Source organism: Aythya fuligula, chromosome 20, assembly GCF_009819795.1.
Source record: "Aythya fuligula isolate bAytFul2 chromosome 20, bAytFul2.pri, whole genome shotgun sequence".
NCBI lineage: Eukaryota > Metazoa > Chordata > Aves > Anseriformes > Anatidae > Aythya > Aythya fuligula.
Genome location: NC_045578.1, coordinates 5,290,155 through 5,313,457, shown reverse-complemented (window position 1 = coordinate 5,313,457; position 23,303 = coordinate 5,290,155). Strand labels below are relative to the sequence as shown.

General features: G+C 49.1%; 3 protein-coding genes and 1 non-coding gene across 6 annotated transcripts in view; 2 read left to right on the top strand and 2 right to left on the bottom strand.

The window, feature by feature from the left end:
* Positions 1–262: 262 nt before the first annotated feature.
* On the bottom strand, positions 263–7,265 carry LOC116497367 (schlafen family member 13-like). Of its 2 annotated transcripts, XM_032201074.1 has the most exons (5): positions 7,131–7,265; positions 4,736–5,835; positions 3,763–3,891; positions 2,265–2,991; positions 263–1,978 (listed from the first exon to the last, which is right to left on the bottom strand). In XM_032201074.1, the coding sequence occupies exons 2-5, from the start codon at positions 5,826–5,828 to the stop codon at positions 1,183–1,185; spliced, it is 2,745 nt and encodes a 914-aa protein (XP_032056965.1). In that variant the 5' UTR covers positions 5,829–5,835; positions 7,131–7,265; the 3' UTR covers positions 263–1,182. The 2 variants fall into 2 exon arrangements, with proteins under 2 accessions (XP_032056965.1, XP_032056966.1); XM_032201075.1 differs by lacking the exon at positions 7,131–7,265 and having other exon boundaries at positions 4,736–5,899.
* A 3,267-nt stretch (positions 7,266–10,532) lies between these two features.
* Positions 10,533–10,630, top strand: LOC116497473. Its single transcript, XR_004254106.1, has one exon. It is a non-coding gene; the product is annotated as a Z30 small nucleolar RNA (small nucleolar RNA).
* A 1,174-nt stretch (positions 10,631–11,804) lies between these two features.
* The window catches only part of AP2B1 (adaptor related protein complex 2 subunit beta 1), an 80,431-nt gene continuing 68,932 nt past the window's right edge, over positions 11,805–23,303 (top strand). The window contains exons 1-3 of one of the 2 annotated variants that reach the window (XM_032200712.1): positions 11,805–11,865; positions 20,739–20,796; positions 22,894–22,999. In XM_032200712.1, coding sequence (XP_032056603.1) covers positions 20,760–20,796; positions 22,894–22,999 — 143 coding nt within the window. In that variant the 5' untranslated portion in view covers positions 11,805–11,865; positions 20,739–20,759. Of the gene's footprint in view, positions 11,866–17,631; positions 17,657–20,738; positions 20,797–22,893; positions 23,000–23,303 lie in introns of those variants that run through there. The other variant, XM_032200711.1, reaches the window with a different exon arrangement.
* On the bottom strand, positions 13,966–17,483 carry PEX12 (peroxisomal biogenesis factor 12). The gene is made up of 3 exons (XM_032200713.1): positions 17,349–17,483; positions 15,937–16,481; positions 13,966–15,342 (listed from the first exon to the last, which is right to left on the bottom strand). The coding sequence occupies exons 1-3, from the start codon at positions 17,481–17,483 to the stop codon at positions 14,943–14,945; spliced, it is 1,080 nt and encodes a 359-aa protein (XP_032056604.1). The 3' UTR covers positions 13,966–14,942.

Sequence of the window (23,303 nt, the reverse complement as noted above, 5' to 3'; positions counted from 1 at the left end):
TATCCAGCAATGTGAGCACAAGCTGAATTTACACCACTTGCAAAATAATCTAATGCTGCTCAAAAGAACGTGTGAAGGCACTGTGAATATAGGCTATCTGAAGAGGCAGCACTAATGGGATAAGCTGGCATTCATATCAGGGCACGCAGTGGGCTCAACATGGAATTTTGAAACTATCTCACTTAGGAAAGAAGAATGAGAAGAACACCAGGTGATCAAATTAAATTTTTACTTTATAGAAGTTTACAATCAAGTACAGATTCTTTATGCATACTATGCACACTGATCACAGACTTTAAAGACTTTTGCTTTAATTAGCAGAGGGGAACAGAAATCTGAGTATACAGTAACTACAATCAACAATGATCTAAAAATGAAGTACATTCAACCATTTCTGATCATAATAATTGTCAGTGATCCTTGTCTGATAGGCACGGCGTGATTAAGTGATTGAAGTGTGGGGATCATGAAAGAAACCACATGGGTAGTCTTTCCTAGTTGCTGACTGAAGAAAAAAGTGGAAGGTGCCTCTACCTTCCAGAAGTTAGAGAAGCAAGAATGTTTAAGCTAATAGGTTTGACAGTTTAGAGGCAAATTTACTTGAAGAATGGATTCCAGCTGTCTACAATGTCTTGTTTTTGCACACACACATGATAATATTGTTGGTGCTTTATGCTAGCTGGGTAATCAGAGTGTTTTCCCAAACCAGATGAACCGTAGGTCATTCTGTAGTGGAAAACAATATGAAGGTTCATGGGTTGCTCTCAACTAGCCTTCAGTTTTATATGCTCAGTTTTAGGAATTTGAGATCTGTCCTTTGCAAGTACTTCGCACCTAACTACAGAGTTTTACATAACCAGCATGTCTGAAACCAAGACAAAAATCCTATTGGTACATAAAGGCAGTTAAGCAAACCTTTTCTTGTCCCACTAAAACTACTTTGGCATAACTGGGTGGTTTTAACCCATTCTGACTTGCTGAAGTTGAGTGGGAAGCTACTCCTGTAAAAGCTATTTATTTGTACGCTAGTTAAAACATGGACAGAAGACCTCAATTTTACTTTTCTGGCTATCTGAATGAAAGCTCTTCTTAAAAATGGCTTCTGACACTGGATGCCTGTGCTGTTTGGTGCTGTTCTGAGCAGTACTATACATGTAGGTACAGGAGTGATTTCTTTTCATATCACCAGTACTCATAGAACAGGTGTAGATTTAAATTAGCTCTGGATGCCACACATACTAATACATTTCGAAAAATTTCATCCTGGGATGGAAGGGGATTAGGAACAATACCAAACACAATAGTTCTTTCTAAACCAGAGAAACGACGGAAGCTGTCAAGAATCACGTGCCTCTCTAGTCCTCCGTCCATTTTTCCTAGGAATATTTTTAACTTCCTCTTCTTCATTTTTAATGTCAGTATTTCATGGTATTCTTCTACTTTGTCATCTCTGTAGCACAGAATAGCAATATCTTTCTCAGAGTAACCGCTCTTAAGGTACATGCAGCAACACTTTGCCACATTCTCTGCTATTTTATTTTTGTCCGTTTCCTTTTTTATTTCACAAGAGCCAGGCACAGCGGAAGCACATGCGGCTGTACGTAACAACTTCTGTAAATGTTTTTGTGGAATATTTATAGCAGGGTCCTCTACAATCTTCTCCATTATGGTTTTTAGATAGCGAAAGATGCTGTTAGCATTACGAACCACTTTGTTTAGTGACTCAACAGGATCGTGCCATCTTGGTTCTGGAAGACCAGTTGAGAAGCAGTGACTTGTCTGCAAGTAGTCCAAGAAAATCCAGAGAAAGCCAGGCTCGGGGAGGTGTGGTGATGAAGTCAGGTCCAAGGCCTTTTGATACCAGTCACCGTCTCCAACTTGGAAATTCTGTGCTTCATCAATTATTATGTGCTTCACATCATTAAAGGTTTTCTTCAAAAAGGCCACTCTCGTCACAGCTTGGCAAATATTTTTCTGTCTACAGAAGAAATACAAGCAGATTAAAAACAATGTCTTTGTGTTGTAAACTACTAGTTACTTGACCAGAAGGAAGTGAATGCCAATGATATTTAAATCATATTTATTACTACATGCTCAGGACGTCAAGAAAAAAACAAAAATCAAGCCTTACTCAAAATGCATCCCAAATACACACTTCAAACACTATACCCACCATACCAAATATGCTAATCAGTACCCAGCTATTTTAAAAATGAAGGTCAAATAATAACATGTTGAAATGAATAACTGGAGGAAGGACTTACCTCACAAAATCTCTCAGAGGCTGGTTCTCACATATGTAAAGAACCTCCTGTTGTCTGCACTGAAACATATTTCTTATTTTCTCTATGATGTTCAGCGCCACGATAGTCTTTCCTGTTCCTGGTAGACCGTGAACAAACAGCTTCTTAGTTTTGTGGAGGTTTTCTGACAACAGCTGGTATTGTTTCATGGTCAGGACGTTCAAAACCTCAGAACCAACACGATCACTTAAAAAGGATTTGAAAGTCAACAAAGCTAACGTGAGAGAACGCAAGAGGTCTTTCAAGTTTATTCCCTTGATTAGGCTGTAGTTTTGGGGATACATTTCTTGAATGTTCAGATCCCATTCTTCTCCATGGTTAAATACGGGAGGCAAAATCAGTAGCTTTGGTATTATACACAGCTTGTGAATATAGCCCCCAGTGTTGACTAATTTCTCCTTCAGCTTCCTGGCTGTGCATTTTGAGTATTCAAACAAATCCTTAGAGATCTGATGCTTACAGACCGTGTAGAGGATAGGTGGCCAATCCTTGGCTAGTACAAGAATGTCACAAATTATGTCTCGGTTTTCTGGCAAACCAACATCAACAGCCCAGCTTCTGGAAGATATCACAATTCCCTCAGATATCTGCCTCAATTGTTCTTCCATTAAAATCTGCAACTCTGGATGCTCTTGAAAAAGGTCTTCAGTGAGTTTTTCTGGAGTATATATTATGCTGCGGGATTTTACTATCAATACAGAGCAAAAGAAATAGTTGGTGTTAGTTTAAAATATGCAAACCTAGCCCTCCGAAATGATGCTGTGGGAATTAATAGTGCTGAAAGGTTACAAATTCAGACCCTCACTGCCCGAAAGCCCTTTTCTGCTTCTTCAAAATTCTCCTCACCCACTCCATGTATTTCTAGTTTCTTTTGCAAAGACTGCATCCTCGGGGAACTTAATCCTTTTTTCTAGCCAGATATCAGCCCCTTTGCTAAAAACATTAGCACATGGCCAGCTTATGCCAACCTTTCTCAGTGTATTGGCCTAGCAGACAGAGAAATGAAGATTAGCAAAGAAATCAGTAAAAAAGCCTCTGGACACCTGGCTGATCTCGCAATGCCACAGAAACACTGGATTGTAACTGGGAGCAGACACTCCACTCTGTTCCCAGCCCCAGTCACCTCTCCTATTTTAGGCTGATTCCACATAAACTTTTCCTCCCATCTTTCCCGTTTTCACTGGATTGTGAAAAGACGTTGGCATGGCTGTGTACAGTCCCCAGAGAAGTTCAGCTAGCTGAGCTCTGTCATGTATACACAGCAATGTCCTGCAGAATACCAGTACTTGAGGAAGGGCACACCAGACATTTGAATGCAACACTGCTGTCAGAGCTGCAAAATATTTCCAGCTTTTTCACCTGTTTAAAGAATGTTTTCAAACTCATCTTTGACCTCGACCACAGCCTTGAGATTCATCATGTAAACCTATCAGACAGTGAAAGCAATGTGTACACCTACCTGGAAACAGTTTTTTACAGAGATCATCAACATTGTCAAGGCCCTGGTGCGAATAAACTGGCTTGGCAAGGGGTGGCCCCTCTGACAGACTCAGTGCTAATGTAAAGGTCTGAGACAACCCTGAAAGATCTGGAAAAGAGAAATAAAAATGTGATATAGTGTGAGCTTTTGCTGCCCCTTACTGCAAGGGGCACAAGCAGTCGTCATGCTGGTTTTAAAACTTTCACTCTTCTTAAAAAAAAAAAAAAAAAAAAAAAAAAGTGATGAACAAACAGAAACTTTGGAACTCATGTGGGCAGCAGCTGATTGGCAACAGAATGGGCCCTGGCCATCGATTATGGAGCTGCTCTTGGTTTTCTTGCCTGATTAGTTGCCCCTGTGACCTCTAACTCCATTAGTGATACCCCTTTCACTGCCCAAGAACTGGCCAATGAACGATTTCTCCATCCACAGCTCTCTGCCTACTAGACTGGCAGCAGCATCAGAGAATGTCACAAAAAGTAAAGAAAAGTAAAGAAAAGGAGGAAAAGTAAAGATTCAGCCCTAAACCAAAAACTGAACTCTGGCCGTTATGTACAATAACACAGGTACTGGGGTCTAACCTCCAAAGCAGTCCTTGTCACCTTGAGGCACAGAGACCTGCAAAGGCAGTCGATAGCATTGGTATTAGCAAGCTGCTGGTCACCACGCCTAGTCACTGCAGCCTGAAACCAGCATTACAAAAGATAACAGAAAGGCAGGTATTACCAAGGACATGAAGTCAAAATTGACCATGAGTGGTCAAAATTTTTAGTTTGGTTAGGCCCACAAAGAACACTGAAAAGCAAGTAAGATTACCTAAGGAAAACAACAAGATCGTAAAATCATTGAACAGCCCAGGTTAGAAGGGACCTAGAAAGATCACCAGGCTCAACTTTAAGAAAATAAAAGGGAATATGGAGAACAGAAGGGGATTGTCTTGGGTCTTTTGGACCTGGATCAGCAGAGATCATCCACGCGGCCCATTCTTCTGCGTTCAGCTTCCTGATGGTGGTACCTTCCACTTGCCACGACTCTGGGTCTTTTGCAAACACGGCACAAGTAAACGGCTCGATCTTCACAGCGCAGACATAGCCACGGTGCTCTCCAGCCTCATCATATACTTTGAAGATTTTGTGTTCGCACGTTATGCTGTGTTCATATCCTCTATTACAAAAATGGAAGACCTTTAATTTGTACTCTTTGTTTTTGATTAGTTGGCTTAATTCTTCAAGGTCCTTATCATCACATCTGAATCCCTGTACTCTCCTGTCGTCATCTACACCGATCCATAAATACCCGCCACGTGCATTTGCAAATCCAGAGATATACTGAGGCAGTATTTCTTTAACACGCTTCAAGAAGTTGTCAGTAGAATAGTGCTTGAATTCCACATCTGCTGACTCCGTGAAATTCAGTGTCTCTCTGTATCGCAGTTGGTCCCTATTAAATAACTCTGCAACAGTGTCATTTACAATTTCCATGTCTTCTTCAACATCACTTGCCTTACTTTTCTTGGCAGGTGTTCCTGGGCTAAGCTCTCTCCTGGCTTCATCTTGTTTTTCTTCAAGGAACAAAGTAGCTTCAGTAAGGGTCATGTGGGAAAGACAAGCACCACATTTTGAATACAACCCACTGCTCAGGGTACAGATACGTGGCTTTCTTTCTAGGGATGCTTTTTCACTGCTCCATGTTTTAACAAAAATCAAAAGGTAATTATCTTGCTGTTTGAAGTCCAGGTATTTTGCCAAGTCTGCAGACAAAAGAAGAGATCGAAAAGTTTCATGCAAATCTAGTCCGATCTCATCTCTCTGTAAGCTGTAGTCTTCATTTTCAATCTCTGCTTTTACCACACCTCCTCCAGAGTTTAGCAAGGCACACACTGCCGAGGCAAGGGTGTATTTTTGATCTTGTTTTGAGTTTTTTGGCATCTTTTTTCTTGCTTTTTCACCAAAACATATTTTTCCTACGTTCAAAACTACTTCAGGATACTTTGTTGCTGAATCAACCCAGACCCACTGCGTGGGTTGATGGCCCTCAAGAGCCATTCTGGACCTGAAACAATTGTACAAAAATTGCTTACCATTTATGTGAAAACATCAATCTTCCAAAGAGTTCCAAAAAAACATTAGCTAAACAGAGGCTATCCTTTGAACAATAAACGCACAATTACAGGGATAAGAGATGCAGAATAAATTGTAGTAATTTGTTCCAGCCCCAAATGTACTTGAAGCTTTGCTTTTGGGGAGTCCTTGTGTTTTCCCTATGCCACCTCCTGATAGAGCCAGAGCAGCAGCATCCTTCAGTAACCCACAGCTGCTAGTCTCTCTCACACACACTGGTGTTCCCTTTAGTGCTTACTGCACAACAACAAGGAGTCTCTTCCACTTCCAAAACAGAACGCTTGCCGAAAATCCAAAAGCCTCTCCGTGGAAATTTGGCCCCAGTGTCCACTTGTTTATATTTTTGTCCCTGAGAATGGGGGATTGTAGGTACCTTGCTGGTGTCAGTCCCTCTGAACGCAGAAACAGCCTCGAATATTTTTTCTACAGCTGTACTCATCACAGTCTTCAAATTCCCAAACTGCACAGCTCCTCCTCCTCCCATCTGTCACCTCTTGCCCAGCTAGCCCATGAGCACAGGCCAGGAGAGACAGCTGGGTCAGAGCTGTGTTTCACTGAAAAGCCTAAACTCAAAGCTGTTGCAGGTAAGATAAACCTGGAGACAGCAAAGCTGCCTCTGCCAGCTTTCTGATGGGGTAAAAGGAAGCAACTTGCTGTATGGTTGCCAGTCAGGGGGCTACAAAGTGAGACTCAGCTGTGCCACAGCAGCCTTGGGGCTTAATCCATCTTTTCAGCTTTTCTGCATTGAAATTAACTGCAAACATTATCTTCAGAGGGACCAGAATGCCCAGGCAAAGGGACTCTGATGAAGACCATTCCTAACACTGGGAGGGCTACCAGAGAGCCGTACGGAGACCCTCTGTTCCCACCGGCCATGAACACATTTAATAAACCACCTGCAATAGGGATGCTGTGCAGAGCAGCTGCTTGAAGCCTCGGAGGGGACTGTTCTTCTCATACTCATCAAGTTTCCCTCCAGCTTCCTGCAGCGGGACAACCTGGCTGACCGGTGGGATCTCAGACTATCAGCAGTTTAACAGAGGAAAGGACTCACCACACCTCATTTTCGTAGTTCTGGGCTAAATCAACAAATCTCAAATATCAATTTTAAATCCATAAATAAGTTTTGCATGGCGGAAGCAAAGGACAAAGCATACAGGATATCTCATTTCTTTTCTCCTTCTCAATCTGCCCACTCCATTAAAATCTCAGAGAAGTTACGCTTACTTGTTTGCTGGTTGCGGTTCTTTTCTGCCGATTTTGGTTTCTTTTCCTTTGTGTTACCTGTGATCAAGCATGCACGGCGTCCACAGACTTCGGTGGAACTTTCTAGTTCTATCCAAAGTTCCTGAGCGGGTTTTGTAAGAGTCTAGTCCTCCAGAGCTAGTTCCCGCCCTCTGCCACTCTTCCAATCAGAGCAAAGGAAAAATAAAAAAATAAAAAATAATTAAAAAAAGAATCTTAGAAGAAATCCCCCAACCTACAGCATTTACATATGGCATTGTTTGCTCAGCCTGAAAGGCTGACCTTTCATTAAACCTCAGAGCTGCAAAATCAGATAGCCATAGTTCTGGAAGCTGGGAAGCAGGATAGCAAGCTAGAAAGCCTCATGCAGAAAATACGATCTGCTTATCTACAGTCACAGTATTTGCAGTAGGAGATTCAATTATTTTACCTTTTTGTACTGATAGAGTACGCTAAAGCTAATAATTTTATACTGAAATCATGCCCATATACAATTTTTAGCAGAAGCTAAAAATCGGAATAGGTTAATTTGTTTTCAGAACTTGTCTCTGTGAAAGAGGGACAACTTTGGAGCATCCTCAGTGATACCTCCCTCCTCGGGTTGAAATGTCAGCAAAGACACTGAGATTGGGGCTATAGTGAGAAGACTGAAATCAAGGAAGGTAACAGCCTTGGTTCCAAAGCCTTGAGAAGGGGCTCATGCAGCAGTAGATGCATGTGCCCTGATTTGCTCAGCAAAGCTGTGGATTTTTTGAGACAGGAAGAGAGGAGATGGAGTAATGTGAAAAAAAGAGAAAGTTAGTGCAAGGCTGTGCAGAAACTTACATCCAGGACAGAAAGGAAAATAGAAACAGTCTGACTGTGAGCAGACATAGAGCTTCATTTACAGATTAAAAACGCTTTTTACCTCTTGCTTCCACAGAGGGTAAAAGAAACGCTGTATCCGGGATGATAACAAACACAGCAATAATACTTTCTGTTGCACAAAAGCTGACGCTGCTGTGCCGTGAAGCGAAAATGAAAGTCGCTGTGCTAAAATTGCTGCTAGCTTTCAGGAACGGGAGCCTGCCTGCCGCAGAAGAGTTTCTGAGAGCCATAAAATGGCCACTTTTAGAAGGAAAATTTGGGAGCAATATATCAGCTGCCCTCCATTGCTCTGCCACTTGTCTTCTCTTCTCCCTTCTCTATTTTTCCCCCTCCCCACTGCCTCGGGGAAATGACCAGGGGAGGGGGAGGCAGGCGCTAACAGAACGGGCTGCATTCTGGTGCCCCAGGCTCCTGTTCATTCATTGCAAAGTGTGGATTTTCCTGGTTAATTTTTTAATGGAGCCTGCCGCCAGTTCCTGGTGACTTCCTTACCTTCCTTGCAGGCGTATTTTTCTATGTGGGCACAGCGTCAGAATGAAACCAACAGATGTGTGGGCAGGCTAAAAAATATAATAATAATAATAAATAAATAAATAAATATGCATTTTTAACTCCTGAATTTCTCTTTGTGCCTCCTTTCTACATCACAGAACTGTACTTACCCCTCTGGCCAGATCCTCTTCTTGATCCAGTGCAGAAAAGCCCAGAGAGCAAGGCTAGAACCCTCCTCTCAGTGTGAAACACTAAGGTGCAGGCTGCTCGGCAGGAATTTCTGGCAAATTGGTGCTCACCAGAGGGACAGACAGACTGACTGGCTGCCGGCCTGACTGACTGCCGGCCTGCCCGAGCACCTTACAGCAAATGCCATCCACCCCGCTGGCCTTAACCATTCAAGCAACTGCTTTGGCTCCTCTAGTAATCCATGGTAGGACTATTCTTTTCAAAGCTCCTTTTGTTCAATTGGTGGAATATTTTTATTTATTGTACCACTCGTGGTTGTTTTTTTTTTTTTTTCTTTTCCCTAAATGTTTTTCCTAGCGATCCCCAAGCCCATCATTCCCCCTTCTGCTGGAGCAGTTGCAGCCCTTAGAAGGGAGCCTTCAGGGCTGGAAAGGATTAGGGGCATATGTCACTATATGGCTGAGGAGGCAGGAGGGCAAGGTTGGAAATTAAGAAAATTTGCAAAATTTCTTCTCAGAAAGAGCAGTCAGGCATTGGGACGGGTTGCCCAGGGAGGTGGTGGTGTCACCATCCTTTGGGGTGTTTAGGGGAAGGTTGAACGTGGTGCTTAGGGGTTTAGTGGGTGACATTGGCAGTAGGGTGATGGTTGGACCAGATGATCTTGAAGGACTTTTCCAATCTAAATGATTGTATGAAGGCGAACAACTCCCAGCAGGACCCGCCGCCAGCCATGGCCGCGCCCCCCCCTCCGCCATCTCCTCAGGCCTCTCGAGGCGGGAAACGCTGCCTCCACCCCGAGCTCCCCGAGCTCGCTTTCTATTGGCGGCTCCCCCGTCCGTCGGTACAATGCCGCGTCTCTATTGGCTGTTGGCCGCCGCGGGGGGCGGGACGAGGCGGGGAGCTCCGCCTGGGCGCGGCCGTGCCTGGGTGAGCGGGGCCGTGAGGGGAGCGGGGCCGGGAGGGCGGGTGGAGGGGCCGGGAGCGGGGCCGCTGCGGGGTCCGGAGGCGGTGGCGGGGCCGGGAGGGGCGGTGGAAGCACGGGACGAGGTCGTGAGGGGAAGGGGACGGCGCCCGGCTGGCATCGAGGGGCTCCTCCTCGCCGCTGTGCCCGCTGCTGGCTCCCCTCGGCCTCCTGGGGTCCCAGCTGCTGGGCTGCGCGCCCAGGCTCCAGCCCGGCCCCCCTCAGCCCCCCTCAGCCCCCCTCAGCTTCCTTCCTCCCTCCCTCCCCTCATGGCTAAGGGTGCTGCAGCCCCATGTTATCCCACGCTAGGGGTTTTGGGGGGAGAAAAAATGCTCTGTGGCCGTGGACAAGTATTAAACACAAAACAAGGCCTGCTGTGTGTGTGCTGGCAGGTCAGGGTTTGGGTTAATGCCTGCTCCGTTGGCTTGTGGGGCTGAGGTGAACAGAAATGTAAAGGTGTGTTGGGGAGAAAGGGCTTCTGCTGGGCCAGCTAACCTTTTGGGAAGGAGAAACGGTGCTAACAAGGTGGCAGAGGCTGTGTGTGGAGAGGAGCACAGAGCCGTGCTGGTGGCACTAAGCACCACCGTGGAGCTGGGTGCAGGAGGCAGAGGTACCAAGCAGGGGATGGGTTTGTTGGTCGTGGAACAGCTGCTGCTGTCTCACCTCCTGGGGATGTCGGTAATTTGTCCGAAATTCTGCCCTGTAGAAAGCCGTGTGTTCCTGAAAATAAATCCAGAAGTTCTGTGTGTGTGTTGCTGTTTCTTTGTTCTCTCCAGGAAAAAAAAATAAAATCCCCACACCTGGAACTGGAACTTCGCTGTTCTAGTTCCTGGCCTGGGAGCGAGCTCCTTGCTGAATGGAAATAGATTTGCCCGAAGCAATGATGAGCGAAGTATTCTCTGAACTGGTATTGCTGAGACCTTGCGTCTTTGCTCTGACCAGGGCATGATCACGTAATCTTCTCTCTGAGCTTGTTTAGGCAAAGCTCATCTGGAGCAAACAATTTTGCTGCTGCCTGAGATGTTTTGATGCACCTTAAAAAAACGGTGGAAAAATATTACGATTTGTTAGCAGTGGTGTTTAGCAGTACAAAAACAACGTTGATTTGAAAAGTGAGCAGTGCAAATACTTGTTTGGATTCATGGATCCTACTGCAACACCAGATTTAGCACAGAGCTTGCAGTGAGAGGGGTTTCTCGGTGTTTCTACCATGTGTGCCATGGTTTACGAACCTTCAGACACTCTGCCTCTGTGTTTTCTCCAAATTGGGGAAAAAAAGGCATAATGAGGCATTCCCTGGAACTCTTCAGTGGAGATGGGTTTTGGTGCATGTGACGCACATGGATTTTCTGAGAAAAGGATCCTGGGAACACTTCTTCCTTTACACCCTCAGAAGGGGCTAGGCAGGGATCCCACAGCCGAGTGCAGCTCAGTACAATTTCTGGCTGTTTCACAATGATTCATCTAGTGTATACAAGATGTTTCTTTTCCTTAAGCTGTGCTACAGACACCAATCTTTAGTTCTACATTGGAAATAGAATAATGCGACTCAGCTTTCAAGGTTTTTAAAACTAAATGCTGTGAAGCAGAGCAGATTCTCCAGCTGTAAGAAGTGGTGTATATCTCTACTCAGAAAGCCCAGGAACAGTTTTGCCGCAGCAAACATGCAGATAGTGTAATGAGTTAAACTGAATTGTGATCTTCTTGCCTTGATGGACCATTCAGATATCTTTAGTCTATGCTTTACTTTCAAATGACTCCTTTGATTATAGAGCGGATTGAGTTGGAAAGGACTTTAAAGATCATCTAATTGCAGCCCCCTGCCATAGGCAGGGATGCCACCCTCTAGTTCAGGCTGGTCAAGGCCTCCTTGATGTCACAAGACTGTCTAAAAAGTACCTGAAAAGGTCATCAGGAATAGAAACACACAGACTGCATGGGCAGACACAGGGAATTTTAGATTCTTCTGGTTTTTGAAATACGGCAACTTTACACCGACATCTGACTCAATAGTCAGAAGTTAGTGAGGGCTGGGTTAACCCAAACCCGTGGGACTGCATGGGGATGAAGTGCAGAAAGAAAGACAGGGCTAACTGAGCAAGTGCAGATATGGAGCTACTCTAATGCAATTTTTTATTCTCTTCCAGGTTTTGGTGACAACTTTACATACATTTCTCTCTGCCTGTGGAGAAGGAAGCGTCTGTGGGGGTATGTACCCAGGAGTAGAGTTACAGTGAGAAGCCAAGTGCTTTCTGTTGAGGAAGTGGGGAAGCCAACTCAGTTGCTAATGTACCTGTTTTGAAGTGTCTAGGTGAGAAGTGAATGTGGCTAGATGGTCTTGAAAAGATTTGCCAAGTCAAGTTCTGACAATGATGTATTTGGCAACTCCAAGGCTACTGTTTACATTGCTGTAATTGTATTAAGCAATAGTATCATGGATTGAGGATGCTTTGCTCATGACCACAGAACTCACAATTAATATGTAAACCCAAGGGTTGGTTTAATAAAGCTGGTGGTCCTTTACAAATCTTTTTCTCGTCGATCTTTAGACCATCATTGCGTTGATAATGCAGTTAAAAAGCAGATAAAAGAGAATGATTTTGTAACCCGAATCAGCTTCAGAGCTTTGTTGTACAGCAACAAACCTGAAAAACTGATACTTAATTGACTACTGAAGACAGCCCAGTTAGAAGAAGCAGTCAAATTCAAGCTGGTATTCTGCAGCCATCTGCAGGTGCACTAAAAATCTGCCAGGTAACTGCTGAGCCTGGCACCATTGTGGGCTTAATGCCTGCTAGTCAGATAGGCATTAAAAAGCAATTTAACATTCAAAAGAGTAATTACAGCAGTTCAGAACTGTGAGGCTCAGACGTGGGTGGTTCTGCACAGGTCTTGGAGCTGCTGTGGAGTTGGCCAGATCTCAGTTTGGCAGGGACGGCGTTGTGCAGCACGGTATGGGGGAGATGGAGGAGAAGGCTGCCAAGAGCTGACAGGAGGACATCCAGGGGCCATCTAGAGAGGGGAACAGGTATTAGTCCTGGGAGAAGGAGGGACAGAGGCCCTGGAGAAGTGTCTGTGCTGTTCAGTTAGTGAATCCTCCTGGATCACAGGGGAGGATGGCGCAGAACTTGCCGGGAGTTCTGCTCCACTGGCAGGTCAGGCTGCACCAGCCAGTATTCTGTGCCAGGTCTCTGCTCAGCTTCTCACTGAGCAACAGACAGGTAAATTGGAAAGGATAGGAAGGATCAAAGGAAAATAAACCTGTCCTGAAACTGAATTGTCAGTTTTATTTAAATGTATTTAAATGAGCATCGGTGTCAGTGGGATAACCAGGCCACATCTGATCAGGCAGGGTAAGGCTGTGCAGCAGTAATGCAGCCTCTTAGTACGGGCTGTTCACAGGAGATCTCTGTGTATGAAGCAAAACTGAGGTAGTGGGTGATGTGAATTAATACCCAGCTGTATTAAAAGTGGTATGAAATGGCAGGAAATCTTGCACCTTGACATGGTTTCTTTTTCCAAAGAGATGTGTATGCTATTGCTGGTCTTCTAAGAGAAGAGGGGTGTCTGTGGATCCTGTAACTGCTGGAGAAAGGTGGCAGTTTTTATTACTGACCCACAGTGGCAAAGGTGGAAGGGTCTGGAAGTTTTAAAGAGATGATATGACAAGCATAGGGGACCCACATAATTTGTCACAGTAAGTGTTTTCCAGAGCATCTTTGGGTGGATGAAAACTACTGTATTTTTTAAGGCTCTTCAATAACCGTGCTATCTTGCTCACAGGTGAGGGAGGATATTATAGATTTGTATCTTCTGAAGCACAGCTAAGATGGGGAAAATTAGATCACTGGTTCAGTGGATGAAATGTTAGAGCATATCTCTTAATCTGGGAAGACCATGTACTCTGCAGCAAGCTTTAGCTTCATGTTCTGTGAGCAAGGAGACCAATGTCTGGAGTAGCTAACTGCTGCTCCCTAAAGCCAAGTCTGGAAAAAAGCAGCCTTCCATCTTACAAAATCATGTATCAGGCCAGAACCAGCCATAACATCACATGCATTTGCTTTTTTCTTCTGTTCAATGAAAGATGCTTCACTGCGATATGAGTGTGCTACATGGTTGAGACTGGAACAATCGCGACATAATCCTTAATTCAAACACAGACATTAAAGGTTCCTAGCCTGCAAAATGCTAATCTTTATCCATGGTCATCATCCGCAAAGGTGGAAGCAGCTTTAGTCTGTGTTATGTAAATAGAACCACTAGCAAGCTTTTCCCAGTATCAGAAAAGAAAGAAATACAGTTGGATTCTCAGTGAAGAAAGAATCTTGCTTTATAAAAGCAGACACCAACAGATTCAAAGACACATCTAACAGTTCATCAGTTGGCACAGCGCTGCTTTAATCAGGTTTGTCATTTTTCTCCCTTTGGAGAACACACACCCTCCCTCCTGCGTCCTTGTTTGTACATACCAACCCCTGTTCCTTTAAAGAGTCAGAAGTCTTAATTTAGCACTGTTGGTAGGAATTAAGGGTGTGATGTTCTCATTAATTCAAAGGTGAGCAGCCTGAAAACGCAGGGTGACTCCTAAGAATAGCGCGATCAGCGGACAGGTCTGAGCCTGGCTCTTGGACAAGCCTAGTGCCAGGGCTTGCCCCAGGCATCGCGAGTGCCTGGGGAGCAGCTGAGGGAGGACGAGCTCACCCAGGCAGTTCTTCCTACCTAATTTTCTAGCTCATGCCCTCAAGCAGGACTTTCAACAGCGATGTTCTCTGATCTGCGTTCGTATTATCTAAATGAGCACTTCCTCTCCTTCAGTTGGTGCACGAAGGCATTTCTGTGCCAGCTGACAGGCAGAGGCTGTCCAACCCCTCTGAAACTCTGCTGCTGGAACCTTACTGAAGGTTCTGAGGGCAGCAAAGCTCCGTGCAGCCAAGTTCAGGGGAGCTTCAGAGCTGATGAGCTGTAGGGGTTCCCCTGCACTGCCTGGGGGGAGGAGGAAGAAGAGAGTGGACAGGGTAAAGGTGTTTTTAGCTTGCTTTTATAGCTCCCCACTGCTCTTGTCTGTTAGTAGCAGGCAATAAATATTAATCTCCCTACACTGAGAATGTTTTGCCCACGACAGTAACTGATGAGTGGTCCCAATCCCAGAGAGCGATCCCCTTTTCCTATTTTCTCCCCCTCTTTGAGGAGGAGGAGGCGTGAGAGAGCGGCGCAGCGGGGTTCATCCACCGCCTGCCTTCCCAGCCAGTCCCCAGCGATGTCTCGGGCAGCACGGGGCAGTGCGTTCAGCTCTCGGGCGAGTACAGTTTGACCAGGTGCTGCAGCTCCGTGGCGTAGCCGGTGACGGGGCAGCGCTGGTGAGCCTTCACGTAGCCGTATATGCAGCGGTAGCAGAAGACAAAGCCCGACGTGGACAGGGCGGTGGCGTTGACCCGGACTTTGCGGCACAGCGGGCACAACGTCTTCAGCTTGGGTAAAAGGACCGAGCCCTCCCCGTGGTTGAGATGCAGGGGGGGCGGCGGAGTGGGCAGCGCCGTCAGGGATTTGATGGTTTCCTGGTTTTCCGAGGAGTACCACCAGTCCAGGAACTGGAGGAAGAACACGCACACGGCCAGCCCGCTGGACAGGGAGAAGGCGATGCCACCCAGCGCTCGCCTCGCCGCTGACTGCACTCGTGTTGTGATGCTGGAGCAGGGACAGAAGATAGGGAGAAATCATTGTTAGTAAGGCACATCGCTGCCTGCAAGCCATGGCAAAAAGGCTCGGGGAGTAGCAGGGCACCGCTTTCTACGGCTTCTTAACGCTAAGCTGTGACACCAGCGGATCCCTTGTTTGTAATGGAAACATCTAGGATGTCTCTGATTCTCTGTGTGATAAGAAAGCTTCACGTCTTGTTCCAACTAAACAAGGAGAGTTTGGATTGAGGGGACCCGGACCAGAGCTCATTTCACCCCTGGATCATCCCTGTGCAGAACACTGGCTGTGGTAATGACTGTGTTGCTGCTCAGAAACATCTAGTACCCAGGTTCAGTCCTCTTAGCAATATGTTGCAGCCAGCTTCCCTTAGGTAAGGACTGAACAGATGGGGTGCCAAGAGAAAAAAACAAGGCACTTTTATTACCAAAAAAGGCTGTGATGCTAATCTCTGCTACCTGTTTGCTTGTTTACACTAATCGTGTTCCCTTTTGGAGCACAAGCAAGCTTCTCCCTGAAGAGTTTCTGCAGAACAAGACGCTTCCACCTGCAGAACCTCCTCGAACTCAACACCCCGTGCCGTACCTGTGTGCCTGCCCTGAGGTGGGCACGGGCACCTTCCTCTCCAGGCTCTGGATGTCCTCTGCAGTCAGCCTGACCAGGCGGACGCCGGCCAGCCGCAGCAGGGGCGAGTGGTGCTGCGCCTTCCCGAGGATGTAGCACAGCTGCTGGACCAGGAACCAGCCCTCCCAGCTCATGAGGACAAAGGGGTAGGCGGCGAGGAAGGCTCTGTAGAAACGCTTCCAGGAGGACGACGGGGGGTGGATGGAGTACTCGTCCTCCTCCCGGAGGCTGGCCACCAGCCTCTCCAGCTTCCCCTTCAGGTAAGGGACGAGGACGAGCAGCAGGAGGGACCGCCAGTGCTGCTTCTTGGGCAGCCCGGCGGCGGCCGGGGCTGGCCCTTGGCGGCCTCGCAGCGGTACCCGCTTCAAGCTGTAGAAGTTTTCGGAGAAGGAGGCGCTGCAGGTGGCCAGGTAGTGCTGCTGGAGCAGCAGGTCCAGGACGGCGTACGCCTCGTCGAACCAGCGCCACAGCCAGCCCAGCCGCCCGGGGTTGGACTCGGCCAGCACCTGCAGCGAGAACACGGGGCAGGGATGGAGCTGGAGGCAGCGCACGGAGTCACGGGCGCTACAGATAAATCACCGCTGTGGTTCGGGGCTGGGTGCCTCCAATTTGTGAAGCTGCCCTGCAAGCGGGGCAAAAAAGGTGAATTTTGGTGCAGGAAGGCTTGGCAGGGTGTCACACAGGGAGGCTCCAGCCTCAATATCTGTACAAGGTGATCACTCACTTTGCCTTCAGCACCCAGCACTTCTCCCTCCACATTTGGTTTGGGGCTGGGTGCCTCGAGGCTGTGAGGCTGCCTCATGAGTAGGGCAAAAAAAGTGAATTTTGGTGAAGGAGGGCTCAGCAGGGAGGCATGTAGGGAGGCTCCAACCTCATTATCTGTACAAAGCGATCACTCATGCTGCCCTCAGCACCCAGCACCTCACCTTTCACCTTTGGTTTGGTTCAGGGCTGGGTGCCTCCAGGCTGTGAGGCTGCCTCATGAGTGGGGCAAAAAAAGTGAATTTTGGTGAAGGAAGGCTCAGCAGGGTGTCACACAGGGAGGCACCAGCCTCAAGTGACCACCCTCGCTGCCCTCAGCACCCCATCAGCACCTAGCACCTCTCCCTCCACCTTTGGTTCTGGGCTGGGTGCCTCCAATTTGTGAGGCTGCGCCGCGATTGGGGCAAAAAAAGTGAATTTTGGTGAAGGAAGGCTCGGCAGGGTGTCACACAGAACACCACCCAGCCTCAATACCCACACAAAGCGACCTCCCTCAGCCCCCTCAGCACCCCCCACCCCCGCAGCCCCCCCCCCTCAGGCAGCACCCATGGGTGCCGGGGGCACCCAGCGCAGCCCCGGGGAGGGTCCCCCCGGGCTGGGGGCGGCCTCACCTTGGCCAGGTGGCGCAGGGCAGGCCTCAGGGCGGCCGTCAGGCTCTCCTGGGCCACCGCCTCGAAGACGCTGGGCCGCTGCCCCCCGCCGCCATCGGCCGGGGGCGCCGTGAGGTGCGCGCCCAGCTCCGCCATGGCGCCCGCCCCGCCGCCGGCGGGAGGCGCTCTAGGCCCGCGCGCGGCTCCTCTCTATGGTTTTTTTGGGGGGGGGAGGGAGGGGCGCTTCTCGCGAGGCCGCCCCGCAGCTTCCGCATCCGCCCCGAGGCCACGCCCAGAACCCGCCCCCCCCCCGCAGAGTGAGCGGAGCGGTGAGTGGGGGAACTGGGGAGACTGGGGGGGACTGGGAGGGGTACAGGGAGGGGCTGGGGGCACTGGGTAGGGGGACTGGGGGATACTGGGAGGGGCTGAGGGGACTGGGAGGTACTGGGAGGGGATACTGGGAGATACTGGGTAGGGGGACTGGGGGATACTGGGAGGGGTACAGGGAGGGGGTATAGGGAGGGGCCGGGGGCACTGGGTAGGGGTACTGGGAGGGACTGGGAAGGGATATTGGGGGGTACTGGGAGGAACTGGGAGGGGGTATAGGGAGGGGCCGGGGGTACTGGGAGGGGCTGATGGGACTGGGAGGTACTGGGAGACTTACTGGGAAGGGATGTTAGGGGGATACTGGGGGGAATGAGAGGGTACTGGGAGGAACTGGGAGGGGGTGCAGGGAGGGGCTGGGGGCATTGGATAGGTGGACTGGGGGATACTGGGAGGGGCTGAGGGTACTGGGAAGGGGTACTGGGGGATACTGAGGCGTACTGGGGGGGATGGAGAGGGTACAGGGAGGGGCTGGAGACACTGGATAGAGGTACTGGGGGATACTGGGAAGGCCTGAGGGGACTGGGAGGTACTGGAAGACTTACTGGGAAGGGGTATTGGGGGGATACTGGGGTGTACTGGGAAGGGACACAGGCAGGGGTTGGGGACGCTGGTGGGGGTATTAGGGAGAACTGGGGGGATACTGGGAGGGGTTGGGGTGAGGAGTTGGGGGGTGCTTGTGAGATACTGGGAGGGGGTGGGGTACGGGGGGATACTGGGAGGGGATACAGGGATAGGGTGGGGGCAAAATACCAGCAGGGGTTACTGGGAGTGGGTGGTGGCTCTGGGGAGGGACTGGGAGGGGATACTGGAATGGGGTGGGGCGATCACTGGTGGGGCACTGGGAGTGGGATACTGGGATAGGGGGACCATTGGGGGGGGGACTGGGAGCAGGTGGAGGCACTGGGAGCAGGCACTGGGCAGGGACAGGGGATGTGCCTGCAACTGGGGGGTACTGGGAGAGCTGTGGGAGGTGCTGGGGGGGTGAGGGGGGGCGGGGGCCGAGCCCTGCTGCCTGCAGAGGATGTTGTGGGAGTGTGGAGGGACTGGGGGGGGGCACTGGGAGCACTGGGAGCACCCCAGGGCCGGGGCCTTGCTCCCAGCATGTGCTGGGCAGGCGGGGGGCTTCTCCTCGGCTTCACCCCCAGGTCTGGTGGGGCTGAGCAGGGGCTGGGATCCCCCCCCAGTGCCCGTTGGTGAGGAGAGGGTAAATGGGGTCCGGATCTTCCCGAGGAGCTTCCCTTTTCCCTGCCGTGCCCTCGGTAGTTGGCTTCTGGGGCTAAATCTCCTCTGTCCCTCCGAAGAGAGGGGAGGTGGGCGCCGTGCGGCTTCAGGACCCCTCCTCCTGCCTGCAGGCAGGGGCAGCAGCCAGATGCTGCGGGTTTAAAGGTCAGCGCCGAGACCAGCAGGGCTTCTTCCTTGTAGCTGAACACGATCGGCGTGGGGCATTCAGTGCTGTGCCCCTTTTTTCCCTGTGTTTCTCAGTCACCTGCTCCTTTGGTCGCTGTGAAATGAATTCGGGGTGACCCAGGTGGGTGGCTCAGAGCCACCAGGAGCAGGAGGAACACCCCCAGAGCCTCCCCCGGGCGGTTTGCTCAGCCAGCATGGCAGGAAGGGAGGAAAAAAACGAGCAGAGAAGGAGAAGGGAGATAAAAACCCAGTCCTGGTGCCTGGTTAGGGGATGTGAGGACCCAGGAGCTGCGGGGAGCTGGGCTCAGCCACAGCTTGCTTCTCCTCTGCCTGCTCAAGGAGGTCTGCGGCATTCCCTCAGCTCCTGGGGGTTCAACTTCTGGTCAGGAAAAGGGTGGCGGTGGTGGCAGGGCTGGTAAAGGGATGGGGAAAGGAAGGGAAGCGCCAGGGAGCAGTGAGCTGGTTGTGCGGCTGGGTGTCGGGGTTCACAGCCATGCTCGTCCTTTGGGTGCTGAGCCAGCAAATCTGAGTGGTAAGCAGGGAAAAAATGACTCGCTGCTTTGCTGGTGGCATTTAAGGTTGTATAAGTACGTATAAGAGGAAGGGAATTGGGCAAAAAGTAGAAAAAGAAGGGGAAAATAGGAAAAAGCCCCGTTTGGATGTGGTGAGGGTCGCGGGCCCTCGGCGCTTAGGCAGATTGTGGCGTGGGGAGCAGCACGCTGCACACCCCCTGCTTGTTTTTCAGGCAGCGCCTGAGAATTGTTTGAGTCATGTTTGTTAGGAGCTGGCAGCCGCCAGAAGAAGTGCTGGCTCGCCACATGCGTTTGGGTGTGATGCGCCCAGCGTTTGTTTTCGTGGAGCTGCTGGGGCCGATCTTGGAGCTCTGGTAAGCACCCGCTGGCCCAGCGGTGTTTTTTTGGTCCATAAACGTGCAGGGCAGCCCCGAAATCACAGGCTCGTGTGCCTGGCGGAGGTGGGATGGAAGGTCGTGGCAGAGGGATTTCAATTTCAAGCTCGAGAGAGCTGAAAAGTGAAGGCTTTGCTTCGCAACGAAACTGCCGGCTGTTCGGCAGGGTTTAGGAAGACCAAAAGTAGGGAATGAAATGAAGGAGCCTCGGGGGAGGCGTTGCAGAAGGGTTAATGGCTCTTCCCATCGAGGTGCAGCCTGGAGCTGTATCGTTAGGGGGAGTTGGCAGGTCCCTTTGTCTCAAACTTCCACTTCTGGCTTCAAACGGGCAGTGCTTTTTTTTGGAAAACAAAATTGTGTACCTGGGGGAAAGACAAGCGCAGCGCATGTCAAGATCTGCTGAGTGCAGGCAGTTAAAAACTTCCTTTTCATCCTCAGATGGAGCATTTAAAAGCCTCTCACTGACTTTTCCAGCTTGTTGCGTTGTGTTTTCACTGACATTGTCCGTGTGAGCTCTCCACATCCCTGGGTTTGCCGAATAACCCCAGCAGCAGGTGCAGGATGAAGGCTGTGTGTGCGTGCACGTGGGGTGTTTGTTCCTTCCCACACATCGTTTGCTCACCGATCCGTTGTTCCTCCGAGTTTCTGGGTTGCAAACTGGCTGCTGCCATCTCTGCTGTTTGACTCTTCCTTTACGCTTTTATTTTCAGGTGTCCCAAGGAGCTGGAACCATGACGGACTCCAAGTACTTCACGACCAATAAAAAAGGTGAGCGTGGAGCAGGAGCAGAGCACTGGAGGTGGTGGCTGGCTATTTTTTACTCGGCTCCTTTAACTGCGTGCAGAAGAACTTGTGCCTTTCTGTTAGCTCTGCCCCTGATTCTCGTCTTAATCACCCAGGGAGAAACTTCCGAAGTAGGTCACATGGTGGTAAAAGACAAAAGTGGTGTAATACACAGCTCTGTGATGCACCAAGTGACCCAAATTGTTGGTTTTTCAAGGATCAGAGATAAAAACAGTGGGATGTGTATACAGGTATGGTCAGAAACAGTGGTTTGGTTGTAGGCTGAGAAGCTCAGGACCGAGGATGGTTGTTCAGATGGGCATCATGGGATAAAGTTGATGGAGAGAGATTAATATTTCAGGTGAAAGCATGCTTCTCTGCATCAAGCTGACGCAGATAATGGAGGTTTTCTGCTGCTTCTTCCTTCAAAGTTGCAGTGAAATACGTTTGTTTTCCACGTGCTCCATTCACTGGGCTTCGCTGTGTGTGTGGTGGTCATCTCTCCTCTGGGCAAACAGCAGCAGTTAAAAACTGGAAGGGATCCCTGGGGTTGTTTCACCCATTCACCTCCCCAGGGCAGGACTTTGTTTGCTGGAACAGTCCCAGGCAGATGCTTTTTTTTTTTTTTTTTTTTTTCTTTTCCCGACATGTTCTCAAACAAAACATTGTTTATCCTAGCTCTGCCTGGCTGCAATTTAAGCCTGATGTTGCTCATCCCTTCTCTGGGAGATGTGGAAATGGTTCACATTAACCTCTCCTTTCCAGAACGGCTGAGTGTTTCTAGTGAATGCTCGCTAGTGAAAAAACCACAGTGCTGATCCGTTTCTGAGCTCATACCGAAGCGTAATGAAACATAAAATAAGCAAATGCAGTTCGCTTCGTTCTGAGGAGCGCCTCTGGCTGTAAGTTCAGCGCTGAAGCATCAGCTGTGTTTTTCTGAGATGCCTGCAAGAGGCCAGGGCACACCGGGTGAGCTCTGGTGAGCAAGCTGCTGCTCAGCTCCGGGGCGTGATCTCGGTGTGAGTGATGCTGGCGACTCATGCTCAGGCAGGCGATGCTACAAGTGGTCACTGCCCTCTTCACACAAAGCTGTAACTTCTGTTCGGTGTGAAGTACACGTTGGTCTTCTTGTGCCAGGCTCTTTAGTAATTAGTGCTGCTGCTCTGACAGAATGGCACTGGTGTGTAGGAATCGAAGGCTAGGGGCTAGGAGGTATTTTGTCAGAGATGTTTTGATATTTGTAGTGAACGTGCCCTCCTCAGCCTGTAATTTCTAGTGGCAGTGCTGCTCGCTGTCCTTGCTGGGAAAGGAGCGTTACCCGTCTCACACCGCTTGCTGTGTGTCTGGAGCAGGCCTGATAAGCTGCTTTCTGCATGCATTATGCTGTTTTGCAAACTTGCTGTGCTGCTTTGGTGATCCAGCCTGAGCTGCCTCCCCATGCAGCGCTATCTGGAAGAACTGCCATCATGCCAAGGCTGCTCTGGTGACCTCGGCATCGGGGCAGGCTGTACTTACTTGCTGCTTTTCTTAGCGAGAGCTCTGTCCTTCTTGCCCGGGAGGAATTTATTCCACTGGACTAAATTTGTGCTTTCCCATCTCTATGTATCATGGCAGTTGTGCTACACTGCAGTCTTGTTCTGCTCTTTTCTCACTGCCCCTGCAGGAAGCAAGTGCTGATGGGCAAAACTTAAAAAGTCTGGGCTAAATTCCTAGCTAAGTTTGTTTTTTCTTGCAGGCACGATTCTGGCGTCTCCAAATATCTTCTCATTCTGGTTATATAATGGTTGTCTCTGAGAAACAGATGCTACAGGGATGTGATTTCATGTTCTGAAAGTGGGAGAGCTGCAACGTGCAGTGTGGTTCTTGTTAACGGCTTTCTCATTAACAAGGTGTAACCCGTGTCATTCTGAGTGTTGCAGGTTGTTTCTTGTTGCACCGTGTTCTCCATGAAGTCTGACAGCTTCCATGTGCGTTGGGTTTATGGGAACAACAGGCCAGAAGAATAAAAAGTCACTCTCAGGCTCTCTCTAAAGCCAACCCTCTTTCTTCTCCCAAGAACCTCAATCTGTTTTTTTTTTCCAGGAGAGATTTTTGAACTGAAGGCTGAACTCAATAATGAAAAGAAAGAGAAGAGGAAAGAAGCCGTAAAGAAGGTTATTGCAGCCATGACTGTGGGGAAGGATGTCAGGTAACAGCAAACTTCACCTGTAGCAGCTCTGGGTCTGCTGGACCTCAGTCAGGAGCACCAGGCACACGTTTCTGTCAGAGGCTTCATGGCAGTGTGGTGTGTTGCCACAGAAATTAAGATAAGATAGCAAATGTAGAGCTATGACTTCATCTAAGGATGGAGGAACAGATAAACCGGAGGGAAGAAAAAGTAATCTTTTTGTCCGCAACACTTGACCTTCATGTTTAGATCTCTACATCATACTTAGAGCTGCAGATGTCCTTGTGTAACTTTCTGCTTTCTTCTGCAGTGCTGTTTAGAGGCT